This window comes from Nannobrachium achirus, assembly GCF_963921795.1.
Source record: "Nannobrachium achirus genome assembly, chromosome: 9".
In the NCBI taxonomy this organism is placed as follows: Eukaryota; Metazoa; Chordata; class Actinopteri; order Myctophiformes; family Myctophidae; genus Nannobrachium; species Nannobrachium achirus.
In genome coordinates this window covers 26297799-26318642 of record NC_137818.1, presented here as the reverse complement: position 1 = coordinate 26318642, position 20844 = coordinate 26297799, and the positions used below count along the sequence as shown (strand labels likewise).

At 45.5% G+C, this 20844-nt stretch overlaps 1 protein-coding gene across 1 annotated transcript in view; it reads right to left on the bottom strand.

The window, feature by feature from the left end:
• The window catches only part of prdm16 (PR domain containing 16), a gene marked incomplete at both ends in the record, with an annotated part of 284122 nt that overhangs the window by 124877 nt on the left and 138401 nt on the right, over positions 1-20844 (bottom strand). Inside the window, one exon of the mRNA XM_080733337.1 lies at positions 9672-9722. Within this exon, the coding sequence (XP_080589463.1) occupies positions 9672-9722 (51 nt within the window). The remainder of the gene's footprint in view (positions 1-9671; positions 9723-20844) is intronic.

Sequence of the window (20844 nt, the reverse complement as noted above, 5' to 3'; positions counted from 1 at the left end):
TCTCTCCCTTCACCTCTCCTCCTACTCTCCGCCTCTCACTCAACAACCCAGTACTTTGTCCGTCCCCATGTGACGTGACGTACGCGCCACCGAGGCTGAGAGCACACGTCACTGCAGTGTGTGATGGGTGACCACTGGCGGGCAAAGCACTCAAAAGTACAAATTCCGAAGTATCTTTGAAATTTTGCACATTCCCCCACCACATTTTCAGAAATGTTCAGAAATAGGACTTAAAGTGGTTAATAATTCATAATATATTTTTGTAAGCTTGGGTCCTTCACAACACAGAATCTCCGGCTATTTTCTCAGCCTATGACAAGGCCAGAATTTTAGGCTCTATGCTTAAGCTAGCTTATTCATTGATTGGATTGATATCAAACAACAGTTATCACCCCTAGTTCTGAAAACTTTATCCTTTTATTCACCCAGGACAAAAACATGCTAAGAATGTACAGTAGTAAGTAGATAATGTACCATATTTTGTTGGCAAGCAAACTTTGCTGATATAGCAATGAATTCAAATAACCTTTCGCCAACATGCTCTTTTCAGGTCAACTTTATGAAGTGAATTCAGATTTAGGTCCCGATCACTATAAAGCCACATTACGTGTTACATTTCACAAGATGTGTTACTTCCCAGTGTTTATTGAAGACAGGAGTCAAGTGGAATGCATGTGAAAGATTAGCCTGTCTATTTCCTCAACCAAAAACATTCTTCAAATGTACTTGTACATGCATTTTGAGCATGCCAGCTCAGTCTCTGCATATGTGTCTGAATGTCTGTGCACACACACACAAGCACGCATGCGCGCACGCACGCACATACACACAAACACGCACACACGCATAAACATACACGTGTGCGCTGTGCGCTCAACATTCTGACTCTCGTTTTCACGCTTTTTCAACTTTTTTTCCCTTGTCGGACCTGACGTGAGGCCTGGTGGTGGTGGTGTATATTTTGGAGGGGGAGGAGGTGGTGGGTTGGGGATATTTCTGGGTGGAGGGTCTGGGGGCTGGAGGGTGGGTTTGGGGGGAGGGGGGGGTGGTTATGGAGCCAAATGAAAACATGTCACTCATGGCCCATTAAAACGTAACCCTGCCCAGTAGAAGAAAGAGAGCCATATCATCATTAAGTCATCTTGGGGCGAAGAGAAAACCACAAATATTATTCCTACAACTCCGCCGTCCGCGCACACACATCACTCGCGGGCACGCACACGCACACGCACACACACACACACACACACACACACACACACACACACACACACACACACACACACACACACACACACACACACACACAGATGTTCCCTTCTTCCCTCCAGGATGACAGAGAAGATGGGATGATTGGAGCTATACAAGGTGTGTTTGCTGGCAGTCTGAGCACAACAAGGCCATGTTGCAGCCACGTTTAAAAACAACATGTGCAGATAAAAACACACCATGTGGACGTCAGTCAGTCAGCGGCTGCATGGTCAACACGTGTCCTCCAGGAGGTCGCCTATCAGGTGAGGGTTTGGTGCATTTGATTGGTTAATTAACGACGTTTAAAACAGTCTCCTTTAACCAGGAACAGTCACAAGAACTCATGATTATGATGTTGTGTTTGTACAAGTTAAAACAATGTTCAAGTATGAATAAATCACACATGTTGTCTTGGATTTACCTTTGTGTGTTTACATTATTGCAATAAGTTGATAAAACCTTTACAATTATAAAAGCTACATAGTACTCTGCTTTTATGCCAGTAGACCGGAGTAGATCCTGATATGAATAATAGAGAATCATTTTGAATAGAGAATCGTTTTTAAATCGGAAAATATTCGTTTCTGAATTCCAATCGTTTGGATTTGAAAGAATTGAAAGAAATCGTGAATCATGACCCCAAGAATCGATTCTGAATCGAATCGTGGGATACCCAAAGATTTGCAGCCCTAGCGTGTGTGTGTGTGTGTGTGTGTGTGTGTGTGTGTGTGTGTGTGTGTGTGTGTGCCTTTCCTACTTTAGGTGTCATTGCTTCTCAGCCAAGCCATGTTACCAGTAGGCTGCCAGGCCAAGGCCAGCATTCACATACACACACACACACGCACGTGCACACGCGCGCATGCACGCACACACAGCTATACCCCTGTATAACCAGGGGGCATTTTGTGATGGGCCACATTATGAAAAATGACTTGCCCCCGTGGTGTGCCGGGGTGGCAGTGATTATAATATCCAGATAATCATTTCAAACAAATTATCATAATTATCAATCAATCACGGCTCTATTTAAGCAGAGGGTGGGATGTGAGACGGGGGCGCTGCCGGCAGGGGGTAAGTTATGGCCCGGAGCGCTGGATCACTTCTGTGACCCGGCCAGCCTTTATGTCCACATAATAGCCCTCATACATTTAGGGTCATTTAGCTGCTGTATTTAGAGAGACTCAATTCCCTGCACTGATACAGTATGTATTGTGCTGTGCAGAGAGAGAGGGGGCTCTCTCTCACGCACGCACGCACGCACACACACACGCACACGCACACACACACACACACACACACACACACACACACACACACACACACACACACACACACACACACACACTCACTCCATTTGGCTTCCCCAGTTGCTCAGTGCAAAATGGGAAAGAACTACTTATAGGTCAGGAGTCACATCAACCACTCAGGGTCCACAATCATTTTCCTGTTCACACTACTTGCTGAATTCACACCAACTGATAGCGCTTTTCCTCTATTTGTTTCTTTTTTTTTGAGCAGTGGATTTTTTCCCTTCTAAATGGGTGTGTAGCCTACAAAACATCTCAAACATCTGCATCATCTTCCTTTGTCCAGCATGTCCACGAGTGTTTCTCAAACTTTCACATTTCAAGGTCTCCCCTTAACTCTGACAGTGTACAAATGGAACCAAATGAACCCGTGAGGGTTCATTTGGTTCCATTTGTACACTGTCAGAGTTACAAACTTTGTATGGGTCAATTTAGACCCCCCTATAAGGAGCCCACAGAGTCCCTGGAATCCACTTTGAGAACCACTGCTCCACACCTATAGTTCAGAACACGGCACGCTTCTGGTTGGTTGCCCACTATGTCTCACCGCAAAGCTCCGCGAAAAAGCCCCTCAGGGCTCTATAGATAGTTCTCCCCCGGAACCGGGACGCTAATGTTCACTGTGGTAAAAAAGATGACCCGATATGTATCTTTCCACAGGGAAATTCCTCAGTGAAAAGCTGCATGAATTGATTCGATCTCGATGCTATTGAGGGTGAGTGAGAAGAAAAGACAGAGAGACAGAGGGAGCGAAAGAGAGAGAGAGAGAGATAGTGATAGTGGCCTAAGGGCAGGGGCTCGTCTTGGGAAAAAAGCAATCAGTGCTCATTGATTTTCCCCGCTGGTTGAATGGAGGGTATCTATCTGGAAATTATTATCTGCCATCCGATCTGCCCGAGTGTTTACACACGTTGGGATGGACAGCGGCACCCTTAAGATGGGGATTAACACACACACACACACACACACACACACACACACACACACACACACACACACACACACACACACACACACACACACACACACACACACACACACACACACACACACACACACACACGTGAGAACTCTGTTTTTCTTTTATGTTTGCCATCCTTAAATCCAAGGAGGCCAATAGGTAACAAATGTGAAAGTGTGAACTCACATCACACAGACACACACTTGCGCACACGCACGCGTGCACACACAAACAAATAAATACACAGACTTAAAAGTGCATGTGCGATGTGCGGATGTGTATATAAGCAGGGCTTGAGAGGTCTAGACAGATAGACAGATAGTCCTATTGTATTCCTCAGACCAAACCAAATGATCCCTGATGTTATCAGTCTTTGATAGCAATCTATAGCAGCCCAATAACACAACTACTGTCTGATATGAGAGAGAGAGAGGGAGAGAGAGAGAGAGAAACAAACAAGTGAAGTCTGAGAGAATGTATCTTTTTTTGTATACATCCGTGTGTGTGTGTGAGTGTGTGTGTGTGTGTGTGTGTGTGTGTGTGTGTGTGCGCGTGTGTGTGTGTGTGTGTGTGTGTGTGTGTGTGTGTGTGTGTGTGTGTGTGTGTGTGTGTGTGTGTGTGTGTGTGTGTGTGTGTGTGTGTGTGTGTGTACATACATGTGCGTGTGCGTAAACCGAGACTACTCCCTCCATCCATAAGCATGCCCACAATATAAATCCAAGGCCTTAACCCCTCCAGCACCCACACATAGGCACGCACGCGCACACACACACACACACACACACACACACACACACACACACACACACACACACACACACGCACGCACGCACACACACACACAAATACACACCAGCTGTGACTAAGCCCTGGGCAGCTTTCGGTAAGTGGGTTGGAGGAGCTACAATAACATCTTCTCCCCTGCTTCATCCCTTGGCCTTAACCCAGTCTGTCTCTATATACCTCCCACACACACACACACACACACACACACACACACACACACACACACACACACACACACACACACACACACACACACACACACACACACACACACACACACACACACACACACACACACACACACACACACACACACACACGCACACACACACACACACAGCGAGACAGACAGTTCACAGTCAAATCCTCAGCGTCAAATGGACCCAAATGGAGCCCCATGTTTGCACTCTCAGTACTGTAACACTGGTCATTTGCAGGGTGGAGGACAGAGAGACAGAGTGAAAGAGAGCCGCAGAAAGACAGAGAGACAAGACAGAGACAAACATTTGTTACGGACGGTTTGAGATAAGTGAAGATAAATAAAGGGTTACAGTATTGTTATGCATGTGAGTATTTCGAAAATAGCAGACCTCCAAGCTCACAACGCGTCGCACTGCGACACGTTGTGAGCTTGAAGGTCGGCTATGTTCGGTGCTTGATACCACACTGAACCAATCATAATCAAGTGAATACTGGAGATGTGGCGTAACGGCATGGATTTCTACACAGAGAGGACAATTCTTTCAACATAAGATGCTGCATTCAAGTTCAGGAGAGTTTGGATAAGGCCAGTTTCTTGAATGCTGCTGCCTTCAGGTATGGCATGGAAAAGGGAGCATTTGAATTTCTTTCACCAAAGTAAAAACTGCATTCATGGTCTGGAGAGGGCACATTTTACAGACAAATAAAAGGGCAGGGGCTCAAGCCCCCTTAGATGTGTGCATGTGCCTGTGTCAAAGTACCTACTTGAATTTATAGAAACTAGTCCGTGCCCACATTTCCACCCACTGCTATATGGGACGTATGGGAAGTCCCATATTCTGTGCAGGTGATCACAACAACGACTAGTACAGATCCTATGTTTATTAGCTTCCCAAAACGCTAATAAACAGTGTAACCATTTAAACTCTGTAGTATAGTGAACTTGAGTTACAACTGTTTTCTGTCCATGCACACAAAGGTCTTTTCAACGCATTTTGAGCTATTTTTGTTGAATGTTCCCCCACCCAGAATATAGACATGCTTGGGTTCATGAGGTTAATAAGGGAAATGTGCAGAATCAGCTGCCCCACTCCTTACATATGCCAGTGGTCAATGCTCATAATGCAGGTTCAGATGGACTGGTCAACCCACCCTCTGAGGAGAGAAATGGATGAGGACAGACTGACAGAGTTTTGTTCATTAGGATAATGGTGGATATCATCACTTTCGGGCAGAAACCTTGTATCTCCAAGTTTCAAATTTGTAGTTTTTTTTTCTTCGTAAAGTGAAGCCCTGCTTCATCATACAAGACTGTCGCGCAAAACTAGTGAAAACAGATCTTCAAGCACACGACGACTCGCACCGCTATTTTTAAATCGTCTATTTTCACTGGATGAAATCATTTTTAAAAAGAAATAATAACAAAACGGTTTTGGACATACAAGGTTTCCACCTCGACAACAACGATATATTGAGTTTGTCTTTGCCTTTTGTTCAGTACAGCATGTGTAACCCAGTGATTCAAGACACAATCCTGTTTCCATCCATCCATCCATCCATCCATCCATCCATCCATCCATCCATCCATCCATCCATCCATCCATCCATCACAGACATGTTAACATGACATATTTCTTTTATTGGTAGCCTGCTGCTTCTTATTGTACAAGAACAGACACACATGCACGCCTGTACGCACACATCAGTGCATTCACAAGCTACAACTCGATTAACATTCTGCCTTAATCAAGCATAGCCTGGTAATAGCATGGTGGAGGCAGGGGTGTGTGAGGATACATGTTTAGTGATGTATGTATCGTTTTTCTTGTGTGTGAAGTATAGGGATGGGACGATACATGATATTATCGTTTATCACGATAAAAAACACTTACAATAATCGTATCGTGGAGATTTAATTTATCGTGATATCGTCCTCCGTCATGCACTGGGATCAATTCAGCTTTTGTTTGCCGAGCTGCATATCCGGTACCATTTATTTTAAACCCTCCGTAATTGGTAAAAGTTACTTATAATATACGTACTTGATACAGTCTTTTTTCACTCTCTATCAAATGTCCATGCCAAAGAATAGCCAATCTACAAGCTCACAACGGGTCGCAACTGCTATTTTTTGGGCAAATGTTCCGCCCCAGGATAATGTATTTTGATTATCACGATAATATCGTAAATCGCGATTTCTTTTGTCTCAACAATCGTGATATGACATTTTCATATCGTCCCATCCCTAGAGTGAAGACTGTGCATGCATGTCTGCGTGTGTGTGTGCGTGTGCGTGTGCATGTGCATGTGTGAGATGTGTGTGTGTGATGTGTGTGTGTGATGTGTGTGTGATGTGGATGAATGAGTCATGTCATAGGGAATGGTTCATGCATAATTTCATTCATATTCATAACAGGCATGTGGTCCGACCAGGGCCCACCACAGCTCTCACTCTGCATAATGAAACATGGACTGAGTGTCTGTGTGTGCGCGCATGCACACGTGCGTGCACACATGCATGCACATGTGCGTGCACACGTACCTGCACACATGCGTACTGTATGCTTGTTCTGTCAATATACCATGCAGTTATATGTGAAAGTGTGCAAATTGGTTGGCTGACAGTGTACAATTATAAACGTGATAAACGAACACTGTGGGTTTTAAAATCAATGATTATAATAAACATCTATAATTTGTTATAATCCAGGGGTTTTCGACCTTTTCTTGATCAGGGCTCTGCACTCAAAACACGTTGCTTCGCACCACGTTTTGGGGCTTCTGGATCTGCTACTTTTGCAACTTTAGTGTGACGCTGTACTATGATCAAGTAGGGCATTTATTTACAATAAAACACAAAAAGTTGTCTGCCTGACAGCAACGATATTTCAAGTTCCTATTCACCAATATCATAATGAATACTTTCAAGGCTTTAAAGAAACCTATTTTGTTATAATGTTATCTTAGTATTATCTGTAAAATCTTGTTTTGCCAATTATTTGGGGGCCCACTTGCAATATCCTCACGGCCCACCATCAGGCCCCCGGTCCAACAGGTTGAGAACCACTGTTAATAATCAATTAAATTGATTGGTTCTAATAACCGTTGCGCCCCTAATGTACACACACTCCTCGGTGGTACGTGTGTGAGCATAAGAGTGGTCTATGGAGCGGTAGTTTCACTGGCAGGGCGATGAGGGGAGTTTATAAAAACGTCCAGGTTTTTCCACATTGTACGAACATGTGGCCAGCAGCAAAGAAGCCCAAAACCACCTGCGGTCGACTCTTAAAATAAGCTCATTGACTAACGCAGGATTATAAATGGGCTGAGCAGCCTGGCACACAAGCGCTGCGTTTCAGGCCCTGTCTGCTTTGGAGAGCCTACAGTGAAGACCCTTGACCTGCAAATGTAAATGAGGGGAACTACACACAATTAGAAGACTACGTGTCCACACACAGCACGCTCTTTTTGGAAAGCCCCTTACCTGACATTCGCCATTGACTACTTCAAGAACAGAGCGACCGCACTGCGCTACAGTAAGCCTCTCAAAATGTATGCCACATACATCACTGGTTCTCCTTCGAGGTGGTTCCAGGTGGTCCCCACTCCCCAGCCAAATGATCGGAACGGTTTAAACATGGAGAACCCCGTTTTATTTTTGGGTCATGGGGCTTTCGATAAAAGCTGCTATAGAAATGGAGATCTTTTAAAACAAACATTCTGGTTACAATAACAGCTACCTCTACAACAGAATGGTTTATTTAGCTGAATATAATGATCATTACATCCTGATGTGAAAGAAAATATTTAAAAAGAAGATGATGTCAAACATGTAAATCTCAGGTTTAGAAATCATCCATCGCGGTGATCGTCCTTCCAAAAAGCTACGTCAAGCAATGTGAGAGCGACAAATATTCAGTCCATTTATCCAACTCATGAACAAAGCCAGTAGCTGCTGGGGTGACAGCATATGAAAGCAGAGGTCACCATATACTGAAACTATGGCCTTCGAAGCTTACTGCATCCCTAACCAGATAAATCCACATCATCATTCACCTTCCATTCTCATCCACTGGTTTAGGACATGAACAGCATGACATTGACCCACAGTAAACCCTACATCTTCAGTAAGCTCAGGACAAGTGTCCGCTCCGCCACTACTGCGTCTATTGTTCTTTCATGGACCATTAGATGGACATGAACTCTCTGCCCGTCTTGTCTTGACCCGGTGACTCCGGCCGTAAAAACAAACTGCCCAGCCCCTGCAATAAATTTATCACCTCATAAAGTGGTCAGTCAGTGGTCAATGGGACGTATCGGTGGGTTGTGTGTGTGTGTGTGTGTGTGTGTGTGTGTGTGTGTGTGTGTCTGTGTGTGTCTGTGTGTGTGTGTGTGTGTGTGTGTGTGTGTGTGTGTGTGTGTGTGTGTGTGTGTGTGTGTGTGTGTGTGTGTGTGTGTGTGTGTGTGTGTGAAGAGGGATATTTCCCCATTGATTTAATTTCATTGTCTGAAAGTGGTCTTCGGTTAACAGGGTTGGATTCATAATTTTTTCTCCGTTGTAAGACGAATAGCAGAAATAGCCACACGCACCTAACGTATCGCATCACGACGATGCTATTCACTAATAAAAAAAAGTAAATGAATTACATTGGAAATTCTGGTGAAAATGTGGAACATATTTGCCTATATATCGACATTCCAAAATAGGCACGCCAGGGTTAGTTAAACCCCTGTAGTCTTCCAGAACTGGACTTGAGTTACAACGCACAACGGTACAGTATATACAGTACGTACAGTATATCTTCGGCAAAAAATAGCCGATCCACAAACAGGGACAATTTTGAATGTTTACAATCATATGTTTTTCATTCATTTGCAGTGAGTCAACGGATTCATCCCATATTTCTATCTGAACCAGCCTTTAGAATGAAACAAACTAATGAAATGTGATATAATGTAAGTGGAGAAATGTTGTAGTAGCATGTGTAGTGCGCGTGTGTAGTGCACATACAGTATATATCGTATACAACAACAAGGATGCACACAGACACAAACACATGCACACACGTAGTGTGCTTCTTCCATCCTCATAAGGAATCGTATGGAAAAACATCCATTACAAATGACACACACCGGTTTTCAAGATGCGTAAACTTGTGTCTTACCTTTTTGATGCAGCTTTCGGGGGAGCCCGCTTCGTGGTCGTTCATCATGTGCTAAAAACAAAAGAGCAATATGTTTTAAAACATATTCCATCGGTACAGTGACAAAAGGCATAATATGCCCAGAACAAGACACAATAAGACAGTCACAACAGTAAAATGAATCGATATACATTTATTTATTTTCCTCCTCAACATTAAGTCAGAATATTGACTGCTGTGACTAAAATGTCCAAATGCCGTGACCGTTGTGGTTTGATGACACAGGCTGAAGGTGTTCATAGTTCATCACATAGATCCTTCTGAGCCCCCGGGATGACCCGGGGAGAGTAATAATGTGCTGAGAGGTCACACACACACACGCACACACAAAACTACCCTGACGAATGAATGCCCCACAGATTTGACGTTAATTCTCCGCTTCAGTGTTGCAGGAAATTTCACAGAGAGTGTGTATGTATGTGTGCGCTTCCATGCACGTGTGTGTGTGTGTGTGTGTGTGTGTGTGTGTGTGTGTGTGTGTGTGTGTGTGTGTGTGTGTGTGTGTGTGTGTGTGTGTGTAATTAAGCCTTCAAGCAATATTTACTGGGGGCAGATGGGTGGTAGAATGCTCCCAGTGTCTGCCTGAGGAAATGAAGGATGTGGGAAGTGGGCTAACGATGGAGAGATGGAGCCTTCTGCTGCTCTGAGGCCTACTGTATACTGCTGTCTGTCTGTCTGTCTGTCTGTCTGTCTGTCTGTCTGTCTGTCTGTCTGTCTGTCTGTCTGTCTGTCTCTCTCAACTCTGTCTCTCTGCCTCATTATTACAGTGTCTGTTTCCACTTCTCTTTGCTTCTCTTTCTCAGTCTATCCATCTTTTGGGATGTCTGTGTCCTTTGTGTGTGTGTATGTGTACCTATGTGTGGGCGCGTGTGCGTGCTTATGGGTGTGTGTGTGTGTGTGTGTGTGTGTGTGTGTGTGTGTCTCTCTCTCTCTCTCTCTCTAAAGCCCATTGATAGCACCTGGGGGGATCAAAGAGAGGATGCAGACTGTTTTCAAAGTCATTTTAGGCGGGGTGAGGGTGGTGGGCGTGCTACTTTACTGACTTTAGGAGAGATTATCAGGCCTATAAATTGTGCGCACGTGCACACACACACACACACACACACACACACACACACACACACACACACACACACACACACACACACACACACACACACACACACACACACACACACACACACACACACACACACACACACACACACACACACACACACACACACACACACAAGCGCGCGTAATAGGGACTTCCTAAGTGCGCCCATACATTTGGAATGGACAGCCATATAAAAGGAGCTGCTTGTACGGCAGGAGTCAGAGAACAGCCACACAGTCTCCACAAACATCAGATTCCTCAGCAGATAAATGTCTCTAAATGCAGAGTCTATGTGGACCCCCTCCTCTCTCTAATCACCCTGGGCTTTGGGAAATACAAACTTTAATATGTCAGCTCTAATAGAGTGGCGGCCGCACAACACCTCAACAACACAACGACTGTTACAGAACCGGGACGGGGGGGATGGGGGGAGGGGGGTACAGGAAAAAGGAGAAGGAGATATAGGGTGTGTGAGGGGTGGGAGGGGATCCATGTGTTTGTGTGTATGTGTGTGTGCGTGCGTGCATGGAAATCTATAAATAAAGGTCCAGGTTCACAGACATATTTTAAAAGCGAAGGAAGCACATGAAACCTTCTCTCTCTAGGTCGTCCTCAGACGAGCCCTCCATCGTTGTTTCCAGTCATCTCGGTTCTCCATACATCTGGCCAGCTCATTGGTGTTCTGTGTCCCTACGTCTTCCTTGAGTACGTCCACGTATGTTTTTGTGGGACGTCCTCGCGACCGGTGCCCATGTGTTGGCTCCCACAGTACCAATTTGCTGGCTGGAAGCTCCGGGTGTCTTTGGCAGTGTCCTGCTAGTCTCATTCTTCTGGTGGCAATTTTCTCGCTTACCCTTGGTATTCCCTCATACAGGCTCCTGTTGGTAACATGTGCACTCCTGTTGATGTTGAGTACTGCACGCAACATTCTAGTGTAGCACCCATCTAGAGACTTCTGCAGGGTTGGCTTCAGGGTCCAGCATTCACTGCCATAGAGGAGAACAGACTCCACTGTTGCAAAGAAGAAGCTAAGTTTGATTTGGCGGGGGAGGCTAGAGTTCCATACACTGTTCATGCCGTTCAGGGCCCTCCAAGCGAGTGCCTTCCTTACTTTAAGGTCTTTCTCAGTTGAGTCGACCCATGCGCCCAGGTACTTGAAGTCCTTGACTTCCTTCAACACAGCTCCTTCTGTTGTTGTCAGAGGTGAGTGATCAGGTAGGTTATAGATGATAACCTCAGTTTTCTTAGCATTTAGCCTGAGACCAACTTTGGCACACTCTATCTCCACCCTGTTCAGGAGTTCTTGTGCTTGTTCCATGCTGTCAGAGAGCAGGCTGATGTCGTCCGCATAGTCCAGGTCTGTCAGAACTACTGCGGGATGCCGCCTTGACCTCCTTGGTGTCTCCTTCGAAACAATGTTTGCAGAAGAGCAGTACAACAAGTGGGATATGACGTGTTTTATACCTAGAAGGTCTTGAGATGTGAACTGCACTATGGGTAATGTAGTACTTTTGTTCCATGACTTCTCACACTGCTCTACCCGTCTCACATGCCTTCTCTCTCCCTTCCTATATCGTCACTGTCAGGTCAGAAACACCATATCTCCACGTTTCAAATGTGCCATTTCAACTCTTCAGTATTTACCACTCTTTTCCTGAAAATGTCCTGCAAATGCATTTTTCCCCACCGGTTTCTTTCCCTGTTTTGCTATTTACATTTTTATGGAGAATGGAGCTTATTTTTTCATAAACTAGCAAAAATAGCTGATCTACAATCTAAATTCTCTGCAAATCCCCTGAAAATCTACTGTCTTGATAATGGCAGGACGTGTGAAGTCTTGAAATGGCACATCTGTATGTAGCAGAGTGACTCACTGCCTCAGCCTGGTGGCCTCAAAACTGCTCCACAGTGATGTCCCTTTGGTCTGGTGGGTAAGATGTTAGACTTTCACATGGGAGACCCAGGTATGAATCCCAGGCGTTACACATACAAGACCGTCGCACAGGTAGCCAATAGCTGATCTACTAGTTAGTCGCCCTTACGGCCTTCAGGGCGCGGTCCTCGCCCGAAAGGGTGAGGTCGCGCCATGTCTTGGCCATCTGGCCAGTGATGTATATCGGACCAGTTACCCATATATGGAGACCCCTGGTACCCATATATGGAGATCCATGTACGGTATATGGAGAAATGCTGTGAGAGCCCAAACATGCTTACTCAGTTATTCGTTATGTGAAGGTCCTATGACATCTATGACATCTGACATCATACATACAATCCCTTTTATGCCCATACATGGAGATCCCTGTCTATAGACACAGATACTGCATACCGGTATACGTTGTCTTGGCCATCTGTCTTGGCCATATATGGATTCTGTTAGTGTGGTATGTGGCCGATGTGGCCTCCATATATGGGCATTCCCATATGAAGTCCTGTTAGATATGGGCTTAATATTGATGACATCGGGGATCTCCATATATGGGCATAAAAGGGATTCTGTGTTGTTCCCCTGTCATCACACAGTGATGTCAGAGCGTGATGTCAGAGCGGAAAACCCATAGACCGTAAAAATGCGTACACGTCCGGACGGACGGAGTCATGAAGTGCCGTTTTACATACTAAACTGCGACCTTCGGTCGCAACAAGCACACAACGCTTCGCGGTGCGAGGCGTTGTGTGCTTGTAGATCAGCTATTTTCACTAGTTTGAATCATTTTTAAATAATAAATGTAAAACTAACGGTTTGGGACATACAAGGTTTCCACCCGATGACAACGTCTTGTTACATAATGTGACATTACACTTCTCACACTGCTCTACCTGTCTCACATCCCTTCTCCCTTATCCTATCTTCTCCCTCTCTCCCTCGCTCTCTCTGTGCTGCGAGCCAAACAGCCCTCATGTAGAGCAATGTACCATATGCGTTGTGAATCCCTACATTAAGCTGTCAAAAGCTCTCTCTCTCTCTCTCTCTCTTTCTCTCTCTCTCTCTCTCTCTTTCTCTCTCTCTCTCTCTTGCCAAATGGGAGCAATTACATCACACACACTCATAAGCTTTCCAGCCAACGTACACACATATCATTTATTACTTAAACCACAGAAGAAGCATCCCTGCTCATCAAGTCACAGTCATGCTGCTGCTGCCCGCGTCACGTTTAATGGCATTCTGATAGCCACTTAAGCAGATCGGCTAGTTTTGGGCTTTTTTGGAAATCGTCACTATTGGGCAGAAACCTTGTTATTTCCAAGTTTAAAATGTGTATGTTTTTTTCGTAAAGTAAAGCCCTGCTTCATCACGCAAGACTTGTCGCTAAAAGCTAGCAAAAATAGCAGATCTTCAAGCACACAATGCCTCGCACCGCGAGGCGTTGTGTGCTAGTAGATCATCTATTTTCACTAGTTTATCATTTTTAAAATGATGAATACAAAACGAACGGTTTTGGACATGCAAGGTTTCCGCCCGACAACAACAAAATGTTTTATGGCCATGGGATACAAATCTATAAGGAACCTGGACGCCTCATGTATACAGCAAGGCACCATGGGTGATAACAGACGGCCCTATAGCATGGAAAGTCACAGACTGGAACCCCAAGGGTGATCGATGTGCTGTTGTGATCGAATTGTCCAAACTCCAAATTGGACATTGGTAAGTGGCAACTCATTATAGCTTGTACGCTCATCACATGATTTGCAATGTAGGCGTTTTTAAGTATTTGCTCTACATTTGCTGTATTTCTTAGACAGCAGTTAATATTTAACACTGCACAACATTTTGAATGCGATGTGGAAGTGAATCAATTGGCCACTACTGCTTATTGAAATGTCAGCTGGATGAAACTACAGAGTAGCTGTCAGAAGTCCTCTCATGGTGCTTTTGTATGTCCGTGAGACACAAACTCACCACATATGCTTTTCTGTTTATCAGGCCCTGCCATGTCCACAAACAGTGAAACAGAGAGCATAGAAATACCGCTACGTGAGAACAACTTACATGGTACTGTACATGGTGGACACATCTCTTTTTCTTTTTGTGAAACGGTAGGAGATTACGGTTGCGTATTTGGGGGTTTGTGACAAAACAAACCAATTAGGCCTGGATTATGCCCTCTTTTCAAATGCTCTCCAACTCGCAGTGAGCGAAAAATACATGCTTTTGAAGGCGGACATAATTGGGAGAGACAATTCCGCCATCTCCCAATTTTAAATAAAGACCTGTCCTCCCCTTGTCTTTTACTGAAACCTACGGCTGTGTTGCTGACTGTTGGCTTTGTGTTCTGACAGAGAGGACCGACGACGGAAAGAGAGAGAGAGAGAGAGAGAGAGAGAGAGAGAGAGAGAGAGAGAGAGTGCTAGATCAAGAGCAAACAGGGAGAGGGACTCCTTCCCCCCCTCCTTCTTGTAATGTGCAGGGAGGCCAGCTGCAACAGTTTACAAAACCAACAACTTGGCCGGGTCGTCTAAAACGCTACCAGGCGTTCAACGACTCCGGGTCTAGTTCTGGGGCTTTCCTATCCCGTCTCCCGGCTGCCACATGCCAAGCGTAAATATGTGTGTGTATCAAATTGTGTGAGAGTAACCTAAAACTATAGGAGACATGCGAGCAGACATGAGTGGTTTAACTGATGCCTTAATGTCTTTCAGCTTGGAGTGGGCAGTCGGCGTGTGTGGTGGTGGGGGTAAGGGTGGGGGTTGAGGGGGTTGGAGGTTGTTGTTGTGCGCTCCACCCTTTTGGGTCCAGCACCGCCTATCTGGGTTAGTCACAAGCACATCATTCGGGGCGTCATGATGACCAACCCCCACGGACCCGCCATATCATCATATACTGTCCATTTGTTTGCTTTTGTACACTAACAAAATAATAGCCAGTACTCCGAAGTTCTTCTGGGACTTTTAATTCATTAAGGCACGGGCAGCATACGGACGCATTTCGACGTCAAGCTTTTCTTAGTGAGTATTATGCATTTTGGCGTCAAGCTTTCCTCAGGTGTTTATCACGTGTACGTGTATGCTACCTATCCTTAATGAATTAAAAGTACCAGAAAGACTTCGGAGTGCTGGCTATTATTTTGATATTGTGAGTCTCGTGAGAGCCGTGCACCCGGGAAATTGCATTTATGTGTGCTCGTTTTTTGTTTCTACTTTGCTTTTGTACGCTCTCTGAGTTACAGAACTGTAAGGGTCCATTAGATTCCTAACTACTGTCTAAATCATTTAACTGGGGACCCCTGGAACCGCCTCAAGGACCCAATCAAATCTATGGATAGAGGCATCTTTCAGGGTCCTTGCCAATCCAGGGGGTTTGGAATCCTCCTGGCCTGTACTGTAGTCGCTAGGGGGGACAGGAGAAATTCTTGCTACACGATTTTCTTACTTTGTATCCCATTACAAACGGTGTGCCAAGTGGCTTTTCTTTGACTCTCTGCTTAAGACATACAGTAATAAGCTGTGGTCAACAGGGTCTACCGTGGTGAAATAGAGGGGCAAGCCCTTACCATAATCGTGATGAGTGACACGTATACACGCGCACACACACATGCACACAAACTCCCTCATATGCTGTCACAGTGTCACACACTTGAGACATGTAGATGCGCATGCATGCGCGCAAACACACACACACACACACACACACACACACACACACACACACACACACACACACACACACACACACACACACACACACACACACACACACACACACACACACACACACACACACACACACACAAGCAAAAAATGTCTCTGCCTTGCAGGAGGAACCCGCCAAGCAAATAAATAAGCTATTAATTAGGGAAGGAAAATGTGATTGGCCGCTTTGACTGGCGGCGCTATGATTTATTGCACGTGTCACCGTCGTCTCAAAGTGACTTTTGGTCTGTGTCGTGCGGGACAGCTCCACACACAGACGGGCCTGTGTCGTATAGGGATAGATTTTCCTCTTACACAGAGGGAAGTAAAATTGTTCATTTGTCCTGTATCTGCCTCCTGAATGCTGACATGTCAATATGTCTTATAGGGAAAAAGAGAAAAAAAGCTTGGGTAATTAGGATGTGTGTGTGTGTGTGTGTGTGTGTGTGTGTGTGTGTGTGTGTGTGTGTGTGTGTGTGTGTGTGTGTGTGTGTGTGTGTGTGTGTGTGTGTGTGTGTGTGTATCTGGGCACAGAAACCCTTCTTTCTGGCCCATATGACCTCAAACATAAACAAATCCAGCCGTGGCTTGATGAAAGTGCAGCCACCTGCAGAATCCTTCCAAGAAGAGCAGACCAGGCTCTCATTAGGGTCTATATGCACAAGTGCGCGCGCACGTGTGTGTGTGTGTGTGTGTGTGTGTGTGTGTGTGTGTGTGTGTGTGTGTGTGTGTGTGTGTGTGTGTGTGTGTGTGTGTGTGTGTGTGTGTGCGTGTGCATGTGCGTACGTATCTGACTGTGTCTATTTGTCCGAGTGTGTTTTCACACAAGGTGGCGGAGGGGGAACCCCGCCATTATTGGTGTTTCATAGCGCAGCTTTTGTTATTGGACAGAGTCAGGGGTTTTTCAGCACCACTTTAGCACCATTCGTATTGACACGGCCATGGTGACCCGAGAAGACGAAAGAAAACACGGCACGGGGAGAGAGAGAGACACTCAGCAAGTGGACCGGACTGTTGTTTCGACAGGGCCTGCATGTCACAGTCGCTAGAACACATGACGGAGCAGAATCCAGGACCCGTTTTATTTCCAGAAGTCGTCATTTAGAGCCAGAAAATAGCACAAATCCCCCAAGGGTAAGTATGGGGGGTGGGGTAGAGGGGGGGTTGTTCTGCGTAGCTCCATAAAACATATGCGGTGGGACGTTTACAGCTCAGGACCGGCCCTGATAGAAGCAGCCGTGCTTTAATCTTCCATTCCCACAGCTATGCCCACCAATGAGTGGTTCAAGTGAGTCGCCATGGCAACTGGAAGTGATGTCCTCGCAAGAGATGGGACGCTTGTGAACGAATCCAGTCTTTTGAACGGCTCTTTGAAATGAACGATGGGATCCGGTTCGCAGTATAGGGAGCCGTTCCTTTCTAATGAACCGTGGTGGTAAAAGTGCAAAAAATATTTACTTAAGTACTGCGATGTAGAACTACTCTGCCACAAGCAGAAGTTCGGAATTAAAATGTACTTCAGTAAGAGTACAAAAGTATTGGTATCAAAATGTACTTAATACAAGCGTACCAAAGTATTAAGCGTACCAAAGTACTCATTATGCAAAGTGTCCCATTTCACAGGTTTTCCAATGAATAAAATGTAGAAAAAACATTTGAAAATAGCTGATCTACAAGCTCACAATGCGACCCACAATGCGACGCGGAAATGTATATATATGGCCAAAATGTAAATAGCGTTGAAGTAATTTCTAATTATAATCATTTGAACGCCTCTTTGAAAGGAACGGATCCCAGAGATCCGGCTCACTTCAAAGAGCCATAAATCCCATCTCTAGTCCTCGCAAAGCTTTAAGCTCATCATCATCATCATCATCATCATCATCATCATCATCACACTCGGGATGCGAGGAGAGGCATCGCAAAAGAAAAAAAAGAAAACGAGAGGGCCCCACTTGGAGGCAATGCGAAGTAGGAAAATGTTAGTGTCCCATTGCCAAAAACAATTCTCCTCAAGTCCGGATAATATGAGGCAATACAGCAACACGGCCCAATGGATGGCTGCGGATGTCCCTAAGCCGCAAGTTTCCAAAAAGAACCAGCAGCAAACAAACCTCAGGGCTTTTTGAACCGCGGCCCTGACTGACAAGCCATTGGCTAGCGAGAGCCACACTAAGAAAACCACAAATTGAAAGTTTTGCTAGGCAGTTATTGGGAACCTTTTTTTGCAGCTCCTTGGCACGCTGACAGGATTTCATTGTGGTGAAAATGTCCCCGAGAACCGAGGGAGGAGGGGGGAAGGGGGGTATTGATCTGCTTGACGTATAGATGAGAGAGGAAGCGGTCTTTCACTGCAGGCCCGTGTTGAATAATAAACTGCAGAGAAAGTGTGTTTGTGTCACATGCAAGAGAGAGAGAGAGAGAGAGACGGAGAGAGAGAGAGAGAGAGAGAGACGGAGAGCGAGAGAAAAAAAAGTCAGGAAGAAAAAAGTTCAGAAAAAATTGGAGGTTCTGGTTTTCATTGTTGGAGCCTCTAAAATAGGAGCTAACCATCATGTCAAACATGATCTCAACAAATATATCTGACTCCTCGGTCTCCCAGATACTGGCCAATCTGATCGGAACGCTTCACGATCAGTGACACCACATGCCACAGTGCCAACCTCCCCCCACCAGCAACAAGAAGAAAAAAAAGTTAAGAAAGAGAGAGAAGTGAAGATATGGAGTCTGCAGTGTTTTCCTCAAGGGAGACCTCGGGGCTATCATTTGGGACTGCCTGATAACAAAACCTTTTACACTCTCCTTGCCAGGGCCTGTTAGGGAAATGTTTGAGTAAGGATATGGCTCAATCTGCTTCACAGGACTCAGACAGCGCCTGGTCGTGGGTTCCAAGGACATGCTGGGCCCCTGATTCAGCCCGGGAAAAAGAGTTGGAGAGGCCCTCATTGCGCGCTATAGAGAGAGATCTCTCTCTCTATAGCGCTGCTGCTACTTTGCCATTTCAGATCATGATCTGTGTGTACAGTGTTCTGACATGAGGAGCCAGATACATGACAAGCCAGTGGGCCAATTACATGAGTTATATTTGGTCGTTGTCGGGTGGAAACCTTGTATGTCCAAAACCGTTTGTTTTGTATTCATCATTTTAAAAATGATCTAAACTAGTGAAAACAGCAGATCTACAAGCACACAACGCTTGTAGATCTGCTGTTTTCACTACTTTTGTGTGACCTTGTATGATGAAGCAGGGCTTTGCTTTGCAAAAAAAATTACAAATTTGAAACTTGGAGATACAAGGTTTCTGCCAGACAGCGATGATTTACTTTGTTGGCCGCCCAGCCCCCAAAATGGAACGAAGGCCGACATTTTATTTTTAATGTTTTCCTAATGGCCGGACTGGACCGTCTGGGAATGAACCGGCCGTTCGGGAGTTGTCCCGCTTTTCCCAATGGCCAGCACATCCCTGGTGGGTTCCAATTCTTCTCTCTCTCTCTCCCTCCCTCTCTCCCTCCCTCTCACTCTCGGGTTTACCCTTTAAAAGGGTGCAAACAGGGCTATTTCAAGACTTCCCAGAGATAGGCGCCTGTGACAGCTAACCCAAAACAAGACAGAAGAGAGCCTTGACTGCTTGAAAAACATGCTTCAACAATGAGGTAGCTCACTGGACTAAAGGGGGGGGGGGGGGGGGTGGCAGTGGATGACGGACGGACGCAAGAAATGAGGAAGCCGGGTAGAAATCCTCGCCACTAAATAGCAGGAAGCTGGGCGTCGATATTTATGATGACTTTAATAAGCGGAAGACATGAAGTCCCTCTGCCAAGGCAAACATCAAGGGGAGTGCTGATAGCAAACTCTCTCTTTCTCTCTCTCTGTCTCGGCCTCTCTCTTTTGCTCTGCCTCGATAGGGAAGGTCATTAGAAACATAATTGCTCCTTGGCTGGGGCATTGTTCAAGTTTCTTATCGCCGCTGGACCACTTTGCTGTCCAGGCCGAATGTGAGAAAATCATACAGTATGCTCAGGGAGGGAGAACGAGAACGCGAGTTCCCATTGTCTGACGCAGAATTACGAGAGCGAGAATTAAGTGAGAGCAAGACAGAGAGAGAGAGAGAGAGAGAGAGAGAGAGAGAGAGAGAGAGAAAGAGAGCAGGCACGTGCACACATAGACATCAGAGGGGGCTTGAGCCCCTGCCCTTTTATCCGTCTGTAAAAAATGCCCTCTCCAGACCATGAATGCAGTTTTTACTATGGTGAAATGAATGCAAATGCCCCCTCTTTTCATGCCTTGTCCAAACTCTCCTGAACTTGAATGCAGCATCTTATGTTGAAAAAATAAGAAGTGCCCTCTCTGTGTAGAAATCCATGCTTAGGTTAGGGTTAGGGTATCAAGCACCGAAAATAG